Source organism: Azolla caroliniana, unplaced genomic scaffold (assembly GCF_043228905.1).
Source record: "Azolla caroliniana isolate FFs.n. ecotype wild unplaced genomic scaffold, voAzoCaro1.0.p SCAF_141, whole genome shotgun sequence".
NCBI lineage: Eukaryota > Viridiplantae > Streptophyta > Polypodiopsida > Salviniales > Salviniaceae > Azolla > Azolla caroliniana.
Genome location: NW_028230576.1, coordinates 54,125 through 67,519, shown reverse-complemented (window position 1 = coordinate 67,519; position 13,395 = coordinate 54,125). Strand labels below are relative to the sequence as shown.

The 13,395-nt window shown below is 37.6% G+C and overlaps 1 protein-coding gene across 1 annotated transcript; it reads left to right on the top strand.

The window, feature by feature from the left end:
- The first annotated feature begins 8,408 nt into the window (after positions 1-8,408).
- On the top strand, positions 8,409-10,806 carry LOC147849045 (pentatricopeptide repeat-containing protein At3g09040, mitochondrial-like). Its single transcript, XM_087337859.1, has one exon. It carries the CDS (start codon positions 8,761-8,763, stop codon positions 10,783-10,785), a length of 2,025 nt encoding a protein of 674 aa, XP_087193985.1. The 5' UTR covers positions 8,409-8,760; the 3' UTR covers positions 10,786-10,806.
- The last annotated feature ends 2,589 nt before the right edge of the window (positions 10,807-13,395 follow it).

Genomic DNA, 13,395 nt, shown 5'->3' with positions numbered 1-13,395 from the left:
CGACTCTCTCTCTCTCTCTCTCTCTCTCCCCCCCCCTCTTCCCCTCCCTCCTCCCAATTCTAACTGATTCCTAACCAACACCACACTACACTCTTGTGGAAGGGGGGAGCTGGCCTCGGCTCTTCTCTGCGCCTCTCGCCCACCGATTCATCCAAATTCATCTCCTCCCCCCCCCCCCCCCCCCCCCCACTTCGAATTGAATCGAATCGAATCGATCGCGCTAAATTCCCTAATTCACATTTGCTTGAAATTCCCTGATTCACATTTGCTTAAATTCCCTAATTCACATTGGCTTAAAATTCCTAATCCACATTCGCCTCGCCTCGCCCTGCCTCACCGATCCCTCCCCTCCCATCCCCTCTCTCAATCCTTGGCATTCAGATCTCATAAATCCCAATCCTATCTAATCATATATACAATTCCTTCACTTGGTTTCTTTGCATCCTCATTCTAGGGAGGGAACTCAGTTGTTTCAGTTCATTGCAGCTACATAGTCTTATCTCTGGCGGTGCGCCGTGGCCGCGGCCGCGGCCGCGGCCGAAGAACTGACAGTGACACTCCCAGATGCCGAAAAGCAAGAAAAATAAAAAAAAGCAATGTTGAAAAGCAACATAGAGGTCTGGTTCCCCTCCTCATCCCCTTAACATCCTATAATTATCATCACATACCCCACTCCTTTCTCCTTCCCCACACCATCTTCATCATTCCTCTTCATCATTCAACAGACATACACAGTCCTTTCCTATTGCCTATTTTCTTCTCCTTCCTTTTTCCCTTTCCCTCATTGGCTTTATTTTTATTCCTTTTCATACAGAATCAAAAAAGCAAAAAAAAAAAACAAAGAAGCAATATATATATATATATTTATATATATACATACATACATACACATATGTATGCCCACTCTTTTATCTCTCTTTTCAATCAATCTCTTACAATATCCCAACCACCACCACCAGCAGCAGAAGAAGAGGAAGAAGAAGGAGGAAGAAGAAGAGGAAGGAAGAAAGAAGGAGAAAGTTATGAATACTTTTTATTTGATTTTATTTTGCCATTTGCCATCATATTAATTTGTTTTGAATTCAAGAATAATAGTGGTGCTTGAGTGCATACACACACACACACACACATGCACACACAAATCCTTCTACCACCCTATTGGACATTTGATTACATGTATATTGGTATGATCCATCCATCTATCCATCCATGGCATACACTTGTTATGAGAAAAAGAAACAGATCTTAATGATTCCCTTTTGCATCGTGCGCTTTGGCCGCGAGATCGATTCGTCCCCCTATCGATCACACATACTCTCATTGCTGTTCTTCCTAAGAATGATCCATCCATCTGAATCGCTTTTGGGTCGATCCATCCACCTATTATCCGTCTATCGAACAATCATGCACTATCTCATTGTTCTTATTCCTTAGATCAATCCATTCACATTTCCGTCTATTGATCGATTGATCGATCATGTACTCTCTCATAATTTGGTCTTCCTCCTTATATCGATCCATTGACCGAACAATCGATCTCTATGGCTAGCTCCCACACACACTAGTTGGTATTCTTACTTATCCCCCCCCTCCTTCCTCTTCCAATGTCCTCTTTTTCATAAAGGAGAAGATTGTAATAGAATCATCATTTTTACATTTTTCAGCTATGGTATTATTACCCAATGTTTTTGATTTGAGCTGTGGAAAGAAGAAGAAGAAGCAGAAGAAGAAGAAAGATGTCCTAAATATTATTTACCCAAAAAGACAATATATTAATATTATATATGTATTTTTTTCTACTCTTTATTTAATCAATCTAAGAAAAACTTTTTTTTTTTTGCTTTTTTGATGCAAATCAATCAAAATAAAGCCCATTGAATCATGTGGTGATTCATGTGCTCCTAATGATGTAATGCTTCTCCCCTCCTTTTCAGAATCTGAAAGTTTTTGGGCTATGTATGCTTTATGGGTGCAGCAAATATTGCCCTGCATTCAATTGAAAATTATTATGTGGATGGAAAATTGTTGGTGTGGGTATCACATGCATGATGCATGGGATGATTGATTGATCAGGCTTTGGTGTTATTAACAAATAAATAACACAAGATGGCCACTATGCTAGTTCACATGGGAGGAAAGGGCCATTGGCCACCACACCACCCCCTACACAAGCAAAAGGAAAGGGTTGATGGGACACCATATCCATCCCCATTGAAAGGATAAAAGTTGCCTCCCACCAAAGCCTGCACTTTCATTCATTCAATTGATTCATTAAAAATCTTTGCTTTTTGGCACACCATCATTAGTAATCAAAAACACCTAATGCTTTTGAAGAAAAGAAATTTATTAGTATATATGTACATATGTGTGAATGAATGAATGTATGTAATTGGCCATTAGCTTGGGATGGTGACTAGAGTTGCATCGATCACATCACCACCGAAGACCCATTTTCTTAACATTGTTGTCCCCTCGAGTATTGCCCAACCAATAAATAAACCAATAAATAATGCTTCGATCGGAGCATGGGGATATGTATCGAAAATTATTTGCACTCTCCATGTGTGAAATGGTTTTTGTTCTATAGCTTGCATTGTTTCTCACAACTTTTTGTCTTGTAAGCGTGGTTGTTTAGATGGATTAGTGGAAATGATTACATGGATTAATCTCAAATCCACACAAGACCTCCCTATAGATATTGAAAACTAGTATTTATGGGATTCTGAAGAAGAACCCTTTTTTGGACACTCACTAACCATAACCTCTAAATCCTCTAGATACACATGTGACAAGAACCTAACATTATTTATGTAATTTCGAGTCACCAACTCGAACTTCTTGATGTAACACACGGACAAGGGCGAAAAGAAAGGATGTAGGTATCAATTGATGAAATTACATTACTTCATCCTCTATGATTCCGACAATTCTTCTAGTCGACAACCTTGACATTCATTATTTGTAACATGGATATTTACATAAATTGTGTCCATTTCAGTTTTGTAATCATATGAGACTGATTGTCATCCAATTAGTATTGGGTCATTCGGAACTATTCATGAGAGAACTCTCTCCTTGGATGAATGAATTGTCTATGTATCATTTACAAATTGAAGCATGGTTCATCACATATAATAATCTCCTCCACTCAACATGCTTCGGTGCAGGCCTTGCAAGGACAAGCCATCCCCACCTTTACTTAATTTTCCTTGTTCTTGTAATGTTTTGTTTATTCTTGATTGTATCTTTGACAACATCACATCAATTGTAGAATTAGTTTATGGGAATCCTAATGCTAGCCACTTCCCACTTCTAATACTTATATTTTATGTCTCGACCTACTTTAGGTGCTGGTAGTTTATTACAACAACTCCATTTTACTAGTTTGTGAATGTTCAAGATTCATAAAAAACTTTAAGCCTTTTCAAATGTGACAATTTGTAGAACTTAGGACCCTTGGTACAAACCAAAATGTAAGGTTTTTCTCTTGGCACAAACAACAGGGTTATCTAAAGATTTTGTGAAGTTCAACGTATATCGAGCAAGTTCATGTGATTCAAGGGTCAAAAGTCTGAACCTTTAAGTATGTGTACTTCTTTCAATATTACAAAACGGGAGACACCTTTCAAGTGAAAGTTTGTGTTTTGTTCCTGTGTTATACATTCACATGAATTGGCGATATCGTTGTTAACCTACTCACAATGTCCTTATTGAGCGTACATATTATTATGAATCGAAATACTAATGATAAGCAATGAATATTTAGATTAAGAAGAGAATGGTTTAAGGGTGTAACCACACTGATCATCCCAAAGCGAAGGACAAGTGATGAACATAAACTACGCCTAGGTGTCCCAGACAATCGACTCTTACCTTATGTTGTACTTTGGATGTTGAGAAGACTGGATCTAAAAGAAGAAAGGTAAATTTGCGTCACCAATAAAATCTCAACATCATCTCAAGTTGCTAGTCTCTTTACATAGCCCCACACAAACTACCACTTGTCATAGGTCCTTATGGGTTTATCCCTGGTCTTAGTATAACTAGTTTACCATGAATCCTACCCGTAAACCATTAAAATTAGCTTTTGAATAGGCTCTTAAGATTATGCTTGGTGAAAGTTGTAAGTATGAGATATAAAAATTTCCTATGTTACCTACTACTTGAATTTCCACACTAATTATTGGTGAAAGTGTGCCATTATTTCAATTCAAGTGTGAAATAAAGAATCTGGTGAATGTGAAAAATTCTGTTCTAAATGTTTCGTGAGCCACGGTATTCGAACCCGCATCTCTAGATTCCATGGATTTGGTGTTCTATTGTTGGGGGACACTCTAGCTCCGCATATGGTCATCCTGCATTGTCCCAATCTGTTGTAGGGGACCAACCATCATGGCCCCAAACCATTGTGGATGTAGACAAAGCCCAAACGAAGGGACATGAAATAATAATGTGGATGAGCCCACACAAAGGAGCACATTGTTCCTTTGTGGGGAGGGGATATCATAGTAAGCCAATGAGCCTCATGGAGAGTTTTTGCACAATGCATCAGACCTCAAAATCATCGTGTAGAGAAACTGCATGAGGGGCCTACTTATCATGTTGTAGCTATTGAACCATGTGTAAATGAAGAAAGTTGATGTCGTCATTTGAAGAACATGTAAATATATTGAAGACATACTCACACATGACACAAAACATAAAAGCACACATTAATACAAAGCACAATTAGTCACATGTACTATTCCACATTTATACCCATTAATTCACACATATAAATTAAGCCAAACACATACAAATCCCTTTCACTCATATATGCATCATACAAGTTCTCATTTAAGAAAACCTCCACATGTAGATGTGCAAATACACATGTCAAATCCGTACAAGTTAAATTGTGTGCATTGTGGCACATTAGACACATGCACTAATAGTCATTTTAAATAAAGAACATACTTTCGCATTCGACACACTTGTGCACCCATTCACACCCACATTCTCCGAAGGAAACTCAAGTGGTGAACCTTGACAAAATCATAATGGACCATCGTAGACCCCTTTTTCGATGGTTATGGACCTTGATTGTCCCTCTCACATTTCACACATGCATGGATGTCTTTGATAATGTGAATACATTTGGCGAACAAAAAGCTTAGACTATCGATGTGAACGTAGTGAAAAAATGTAAGATGAAAAACTAATGAGTTGGTTTATCAACGGCCAATACTACCTTATAAAACTTCCTAACTGTCAAGTTGAGTATGTCTTTCTACAAAGCTTGTATGATGGTCATTGGTAATAATAACCTTAAAAGATTCCACCGTACTTTAGATGCTATTAACTGAAGAAAGATTGTTTGTAGCACCCACACACCCCAATTGGCTATGCAGTACACAAAAACATACCCACATGCCAAGGCCCTCATATGGGACATGAATGTCCACATTGATCATAATACTATTTGTGGTGGAGCCATTCATCATGCACCACCCAAACAACTATTGAAGGGTACTTAATGAGAGGTTTGGACAAGGGCCTTTGGTGGAGCATGCTAAAATTCCACCTTGGGCAACTAGGTTGCCCTCACTAGGAATTTTACTTCGACAAACTCCACGCCTTGGCAATATAGCATCGTGGTTGGTTGAACTAGAATACGACCATATGGTAGAGGTCTAAGTCAAGGAGGATTATCTAGCTTATAGACTTGATGAAATGGAAGTCAATTATGATTGAGAAAAGAGGTAATAAGGTCTTTTCTCCTTATGCGAAGGTAGATGCTAACATTTTCGTTGTACATGTTGCCGTGATGTGGTGTATGTGAAAGGAGGAAAATGCCAAAACCCCAAGGTTCTTGTCGATGAGAGATAAAAAGGAGTTGGGAGGGGTTGAACATCAAACCAATAAATGTAGTTAGTTTGACCCTTATTGCCCAACTTCTTTCTTGCTTCCTTACTTTCTTCTTGGAGGGGTTGAACACCAAACCAATAAATGTAGTTAGCTCAACCCTTATTGCCCAACGTCTTTCTTGCTTCCTTACTTTCTTCTTCTTGTTTCCATCATGTTTCTATAAAACAATAATACACAACAATCATTGTAATGACAATAAAAATTAATAATGTTATTATTAATAATAATATTGTGAATTTGGTCTACCATCAAGGATGCTTCGTTTCCAGGATGCTTGATGGAAGGAAATCAAGCACATGGCAAACCAAATTTTGGTGCCGATTAGCGAGAAGGCGAGATGGTTGTTGTGGATGTAAGAAGCAATTTCTTCTGAGCGATAAGGATGAGTGTAGATGGTGTGGGGGTTGAAGAAACGATTATCATGAGTTGGAATTTGGCGGTAATCGGCGAGATGGTTGATGTGGACGTAAGAAGAATTTTTTGAGGGATAAGGATGAGCGAAGACGGTGTGGGGGGTGAAGCAAAATATTATAAGTACGTATAGGAAATTGTTGAAAACGAGCAGTGATTGCCAAGATGGATGTTGTGGAAATGGAAGTTGTTTATTTTTTGAAAGGATGAGTGAGAATGTTGTCAAGGTCATGAGTGGATTGGGATAGCTAATTTTTTCTTGGTTGTCTATGCAGGAATTTCAAGGAAAATGGAGAGATGGCTGATGTGGAAATATTTGCAGCACATTTTTTGTTTTGAGTTTATATAACGATGAGCGAAGATGGTGGCGGAGGTAGAAGCAAAGTTTAGTGAGGGTCTGAGGAGAGTGGATTTTAGTAGAGAACTAGTATTTGCATATGCTTGAGGAAATTAAGATTCTTGCTCACATGAATCATGAGAATGTTCTTGTAGTGAGAGAATTTATACCAATTGCTCTGAGGATTAAAATACATTCATTCGGCAAATGTACTTCACCGAGATTTGAAGCCAGACAATTTGTTAGTGAATGAAGAATGTGATTTAAGGATTGATGATATCGGCTTAATTCGAATATGTGGTAATAAGATGTTACAAATAATCAGAATTGCTTCTGAATGCGAGAGCTTACAGTGCAACTGTGGACATTTGGCATTTTGAAAGCTTGTGGGTGCATTAGATCCACAAACAAGGGCGAGTAGATACATTTCAATTCTGAGAGGAAAGAGCTTTTTTGAAAAAGCCAACTTGTTGGAAATGCACTAGTAGATATGATGTGAAATGTGGCATGAGCAAAAGGCAATGCTTGACATGGAATACATTGTTTACAGGGTATGGCCAGATGAGAAGAAATGGAGTTTTAGCAAATCCGTTTGGAAATGCTTGTAGTCATACAACCATGGTTATATTGTGAAGCTAGGGTAATGAGCGTTTATTTGTATGCTGATCAACATGCGAGAATGGAAGAAGATGGAGGAACATTGGGTCTAAGCCAATGATCACATGAGATGGGAAGAAGAGTCATGTATGTGTGTCCACCGTTCTTTGTAGTCTTCTACTTTGAGTCTTTGAGTTTTTTATTGGCCTATCATGGCCACAACTTTTACGATGTTGTCAGACTAATCATTTTCTCATGTATGAAGAATTTATACTAATGAAGAATATTGTTTTGGAAAAAAAAATAAAAAATTGGTCTACCATCATTCCACAAATTTTTGTATAACAATTTCATGCAAATCCCTTGGCCAAATTCTATTATACATCATAGGGACATCACACATCAAACTTCATTCTTTACATTTGAGTGCTTCCAAACATTGTATCGTGAACTCAAGACTTTGATCATATGGCCGAGATACACTAAGATGGCATTAGATCAGTAAAATTCTAGCATTTGGCAAGTCATCACAATAATAGGAGATCATTCAAATTTTGATGTTCTCGTGTGATTAAAACCTTAATCCATTTAAATTCTGATGGCCAATGTGCCATGATCATAATTAAGTCAAGCAAACTTTGTTAGGTCGGTAGAGTGAAAATTCTAGACTTTTTCTTCCTAGAGATAACCCCCCCTCCCCCCCCCCCCCCCCCTTCAAGGATTAAACAAGAAGAGAGGCCAAGGGGTAGCCTTGTAAATACCCAGAATTGAGGGGCATTTTTTGTGATTAGTTTTCCCCTTATGATGATAGAGAGCCATGGTATCTGAATCATAGTATGAACCTTACGTATCATACGTGCATTCATTCATTCGCGAAAGAAAAACACCCCCAAAGAATGATAAATACCATACTTTTGGATTAACTATTTATTATGAGGTAGATAAGCCTAAAAATGAAAAAAAAAACAAAAAAAAAACATTAAAAAAATGGGGAAAACATTCGCATTCGTTTTCAAACGTAGGAAAACGAATGTTATACTAGACGAACACGAATTTTACGTACTATGATCTGAATAACCTCTATATACCTTTCTCTGCACCTTTCTCACAGAACAGAGAACACACCATGGCTTCACTTCAGGCTTGCTTTCTTTGTCAAGCTTTTTGGAAAGGCAAAAAAAGAAAAGAAAAGAAAAGAATGATGATGATGTTTGATGTGAACGCCATGAGGCTGTTTCTCACGTGGCTCTGCTTCAGTGTTGTAGCAAAGATAGAGGAATACAGAGACATGAATGCATTTTTTGGAAAGATTACTTGGAAAAAGAATCACTAATATTGGAGGAAGTAGTGCTTCAATTAACATTGATTTCATGAAAGTGTGTATGTTCATTGAGAAAGATTTTACCATACATTTGTTGATGTTTATTGATATGAACACCAAAAGAAAAAGGGATTATTCTACGCTTGTAGTGTGGTAGAGAAAGGATCTCTTGAGCAGAATCCTTAATATGCATGCTAAATGTGGTGCAATGGGAAAAGCACAATTCCTGGGAAAAGGAAAGAATCATGCTAGTGGTAGATATGGACATCATGAGGCCATTGCTTATGTGGCCTTACTCAAGGACTGTGCAAAGAGAAAAGAATTGGAGAATGGAATTAAGTTGCACTATGATGTTATGGAGAAAGGGCTACTTGAAAAAAACCTTTATATAGGCAGTGCTTTGGTTAATATGTATGCTAAATGTGGTGCATTGAAAAGAGCACAAAAAGTGCTCGATGAGCTTCATGTTCGGAATGTTACATGTTGGAATGCACTTATAGGAGGATATGCTCAACAAGGTCGATGTGAAGATGCATTGAACTGTTTTGAACAAATGCAAAGAGATGGAGTTTCTCCTAATACCATAACCTTCACTTACATAATGAAGGCATGTGGTATCACCCAAGAAGTCAATAAAGGGAGCCTAATTCATGAAGAGATTTTTCGGAATGGGTTGCTTGAAAAGGATATTGTTCTTGGCACCGCCGTTGTGGATATGTATGCTAAATGTGGTAAACTAGAAAAAGCACAAAAAGTGCTTGATGGGCTTCCTCATCGAGATGTTTTCACTTGGAATGCACTAATTGCTGGATATGCCCATCAGTCACAGAGTGAGGCGGCATTAAACTGTTTCGAACAAATGAAAAATGATGGCCTTTGTCCAGATGTGATCACTTTCACGTGTATCTTGAAAGCATGTGGCAGCATGGCTGCAATTGATGAAGGGATTCAAATTCATCGTGAGATTGTTAACAAAGGATTTTTGGTAAAAGATACTATCCTGGGCACTGCGTTGGTAGACATGTACACCAAATGCAGTGAGCTTAGAAAAGCACATCAAGTACTCGATGAGCTTCTTGTTCGAGATGTGGTTACTTGGAACACACTGATTGCAGGGTATGCTCAGCACGGGCAAAGTGAAAATGCATTGAATTGTTTTGAGCAGATGAAAAATGATGGCATTTCACCGAATACAACAACCATTTGTTGCATCTTGGAGGCATGTGGCAATATTGGAGCACTTGATAGGGCGGAAAAAATCCATCATGCCTTCTTGAAGAAAGGAGCATTGGAGAAGGATATTGTTCTAGGAACAGCTTTGGTGGATATGTATGCAAAATGTGGGAAGCTTGTAAAAGCTCAGCATATACATAATAGCCTCCATGTCCGAGATGCAATCTCCTGGAATGCACTTATTGCTGGGTATGCCCATCAAGGTCATGGGGAAGAAGCACTAAAAGGGTTTCATCGTATGCAAAATGAGGGTTTCTCTCCCAATGTGGTTACCTTTATTTGCATCCTTATTGCATGTGGCAACATAGGAGCTATCAATAAAGGCATACAAATTCACAACGAGATTGTTAATAAGGCGATTTTAGGGAGCAAAGAGACGGTTTTAAGCACTGCCTTGGTAGACATGTATGTCAAATGTGGGGATCTCAGAAAAGCTCAGCAAGTTTTTGATGAACTCCTTATTCGAGATGTTCCCTCTTGGAATGCATTGATCCGAGGATATGCAGAGCAAGGGCAGGGGGAAGAGGCATTGAAGTGTTTCTTGCGAATGCAAGATCAACATGTTTGTCCTGATGTAGTCACTTTCCTTTGTGTGTTGAATGCATGTTGTCATTCAAGTTTAGTGGACGAGGGTCAAATATATTTTGAAAACATGAGCAAGAAATATGGTATTGCACCCGAAATAGAGCATTACACGTGCATGGTCGAACTTTTTGGCCGTGCCGGCAACTTTCACAAGGCCATGGAAGTTATCAAGAAGATGCCATCTTGTGATTATCCAGTCTGGCTTTCTCTTCTAAGCTCATGTGAAAAATGGGGTAATGTACGAGTAGGGAGGTTAGCATTTGAGGAAGCAGTACAGCTGGATCATGCTAATGGCTCAGCATATGCATGTATGATTAATCTGTATTTAACTGCAAACATGTATGAAGAAGCAAACAAGATTGAGGCTATGAAAGTGAAAATAATTGACCTATAAGGCATTGGTGAAGAGTTCAATTCCCACCACTCCAATTTTACTTTTTTTTGACAAAAATCTTCTTTGTAAATAAAACTGATGCTCTATCATCCAATTGTGGTATAAATAAATGCATCAGTTTCAACAAAAATATGCTTGGAGAAGATACTTCAAAAGATACCCTCTGTAATGTATTTGGAAAATGACAATCATCAAGAGTTTCTGGCTGATGAATGGAAAGGTCAGCAAACCATCACATTTTTCTCTCTTTTGTTGTATAATTGACTCAAGTCCATAGATTATTGATTGACCTAACATTTTAACTTGTATTTCTTGTCATTTATGTATCATGAAGCCGTATACTTAGATCTTATGATAAATTTCTTTATATAGATATATGTACAGTTATCTATTTATTTATATTACTTTACTTGATCTTGCTTAGAAATCATAAAATTGACATGATGCAGTTGGTCTACACCATGTCAAAGAATTCAACATATGCAACATGTTACTTTGAGACCCCAAGATGATTTCATTCAAGTTCTCCTAGAAGTGGACATGAGTTAGCTCCATCAATTTACTAAACATGAATAAATGTGTGGTATGAGATTGAAAAGTGGTTCGGGAACAGAGTGTGGATTGTGGATTGTGTTTTGTGTGTTGGTGGGTGCTAACCCAGTCTAGCATCTTTAGCGTCTTTCACCAATAGGATGTAAAAATATAGATAATTTGTTAAAGCTCACAACAACAAATCAAAGGGAAGAAGCAAAGTAAAGATGCATGTGAAAGTGTTGGCCTAGAGTGTTTTTGGTGTTGTTCACATTTGAGTTCACTCTTTCACCTTCTTTCACTTTAAAATCATACAACTTTTCGCATCCTTTTGGTTAACTTTTCACCTTTCATTGCATGCCAATGCCATGGTAAAGCTCTTGGTTAGGCCTCATCTCATGTTTATTGTAATAGTTTCCCCTAATTTGCATGTAATTATCGATGGTTGAACATAAGTAGTGTTATTTAACTCCGAAGAATACATTTATTGATATGAATTACTTAAGGTAGATTAACTCCACAACACAATCATGTTTATTGGTTTGATACAAACTCCAATGAAAAAAACATTGATTTATACCTCGTTAGTGAAAAACATTGATTTATACCTCGTTTATTTTGTTAGTGAAAAATAGTCTGTTTTGCTTTCTTGTTATCAACCTAAAGTACCCATCGAATGAAGTAAAAGGCTCATCCCAAATAAATATCGTTCCTCTCGGGTCCTCCCAAAAAATAGACATTTAATTATTTGATGATGATCTAATGTTCTTCCATAACTTTCAATATGTAGACATTTTGACAGGAATTAAAAATATTCTTTCATTGCTCAAATAGATTGATAAAGAAGAGTTCCTTGTTCTAAAAGTTTGACTGGATATTTTTAGAGACGAAGATTTCTGTAAACATTGAAAGTTTCTAGAAGTTCATGGGGATGGTTTTTATAGTTTGAGTGGCACATGGCAAGCGATCTCAAAAACACTCATGTGTTTTCCAATATACATGACGTGACAAAGGAGAAGTCCTAGTTTGTCTCGCATGGTTGGAAAATGTGTATCCAAATAGAATAGAATGTGTATACACAAAAGTGGATAGAATAAGTCAGAAATTTGTCAATTAGTTTCTCTTTATGTATGTTTCCACTAAAGGAAAGCCATAGAATAGAATAGGTGTTTTATCGTCCATGACGAGGCCAAATTTGACCTATGGAACCCATCAACGTAAATGTTGTCTGTGACTTGTTCCTAAGAAGGGAGATTACTACTCCATAGTAAAAACCCTCGATGTGAAAATAATATAGTCACATTATCATGCCCATCTAACAAAAAACAATTCTTGCGAATTACGTTATATGTAGAGCATGTCATAAGTGATGATGCATATCTTCATATTTGGGTGATGATGCCATGATACTACCTCAACATCATCTAGCTTGTGTGAGGAAGTTCGAAGAAGTGTTCAAGCTCTTTGAGAGCTAAGGCTCATGGGGGTAGTAAGATGAGATTGGATGCGTTCTAGTATTTTTGCCTTGTATGGGAGCTAGCCAACATTGGGAGTTAATATTCGCAATGTAATATTCCACTTTCGACATTTCAAGATCTTGCCACTTCATCCTTAATGCATTAGTAACCTATCATTAATAATAATCACATACTTCATAGCATCACCTAAGAGCTCCAATTCATCTTTTATTCCCCATCTCTTAAAACCATTTCATAATGTCAAGCACCAAACCAAATGAGAAGATTTTGTTCTTATTAGTTTTTGCACATTATGTCTTATGTTCCAAGCTTGTTTTAGCAATATATGATCACACATATTCTTCACTTTTGTATATGCTATAGGATGAGCACCTAATTTTAATAGCATGATAGTCTAGGATGTTGAGGATTTTACCCCCAATTGTCTAAGTAAGAGCATTTTTTGGATTTTCTCTATTTCATTCCATGCACTAAGTGAGATAGTGCCACCCCACATTTCCACTCCATAAAGCAACACTTAGGACCACCATAGCATTGAATAACATAGCTCTCACTTCCCATCCGAATGTACCAAAATATACATTCCATAGTCATTCTATTT

Excerpts from the sequence above, each read along its gene's own strand:
- LOC147849045 (XM_087337859.1), top strand. The coding sequence starts at position 8,761 with ATGCATGCTAAATGTGGTGCAATGGGAAAAGCACAATTCCTGGGAAAA.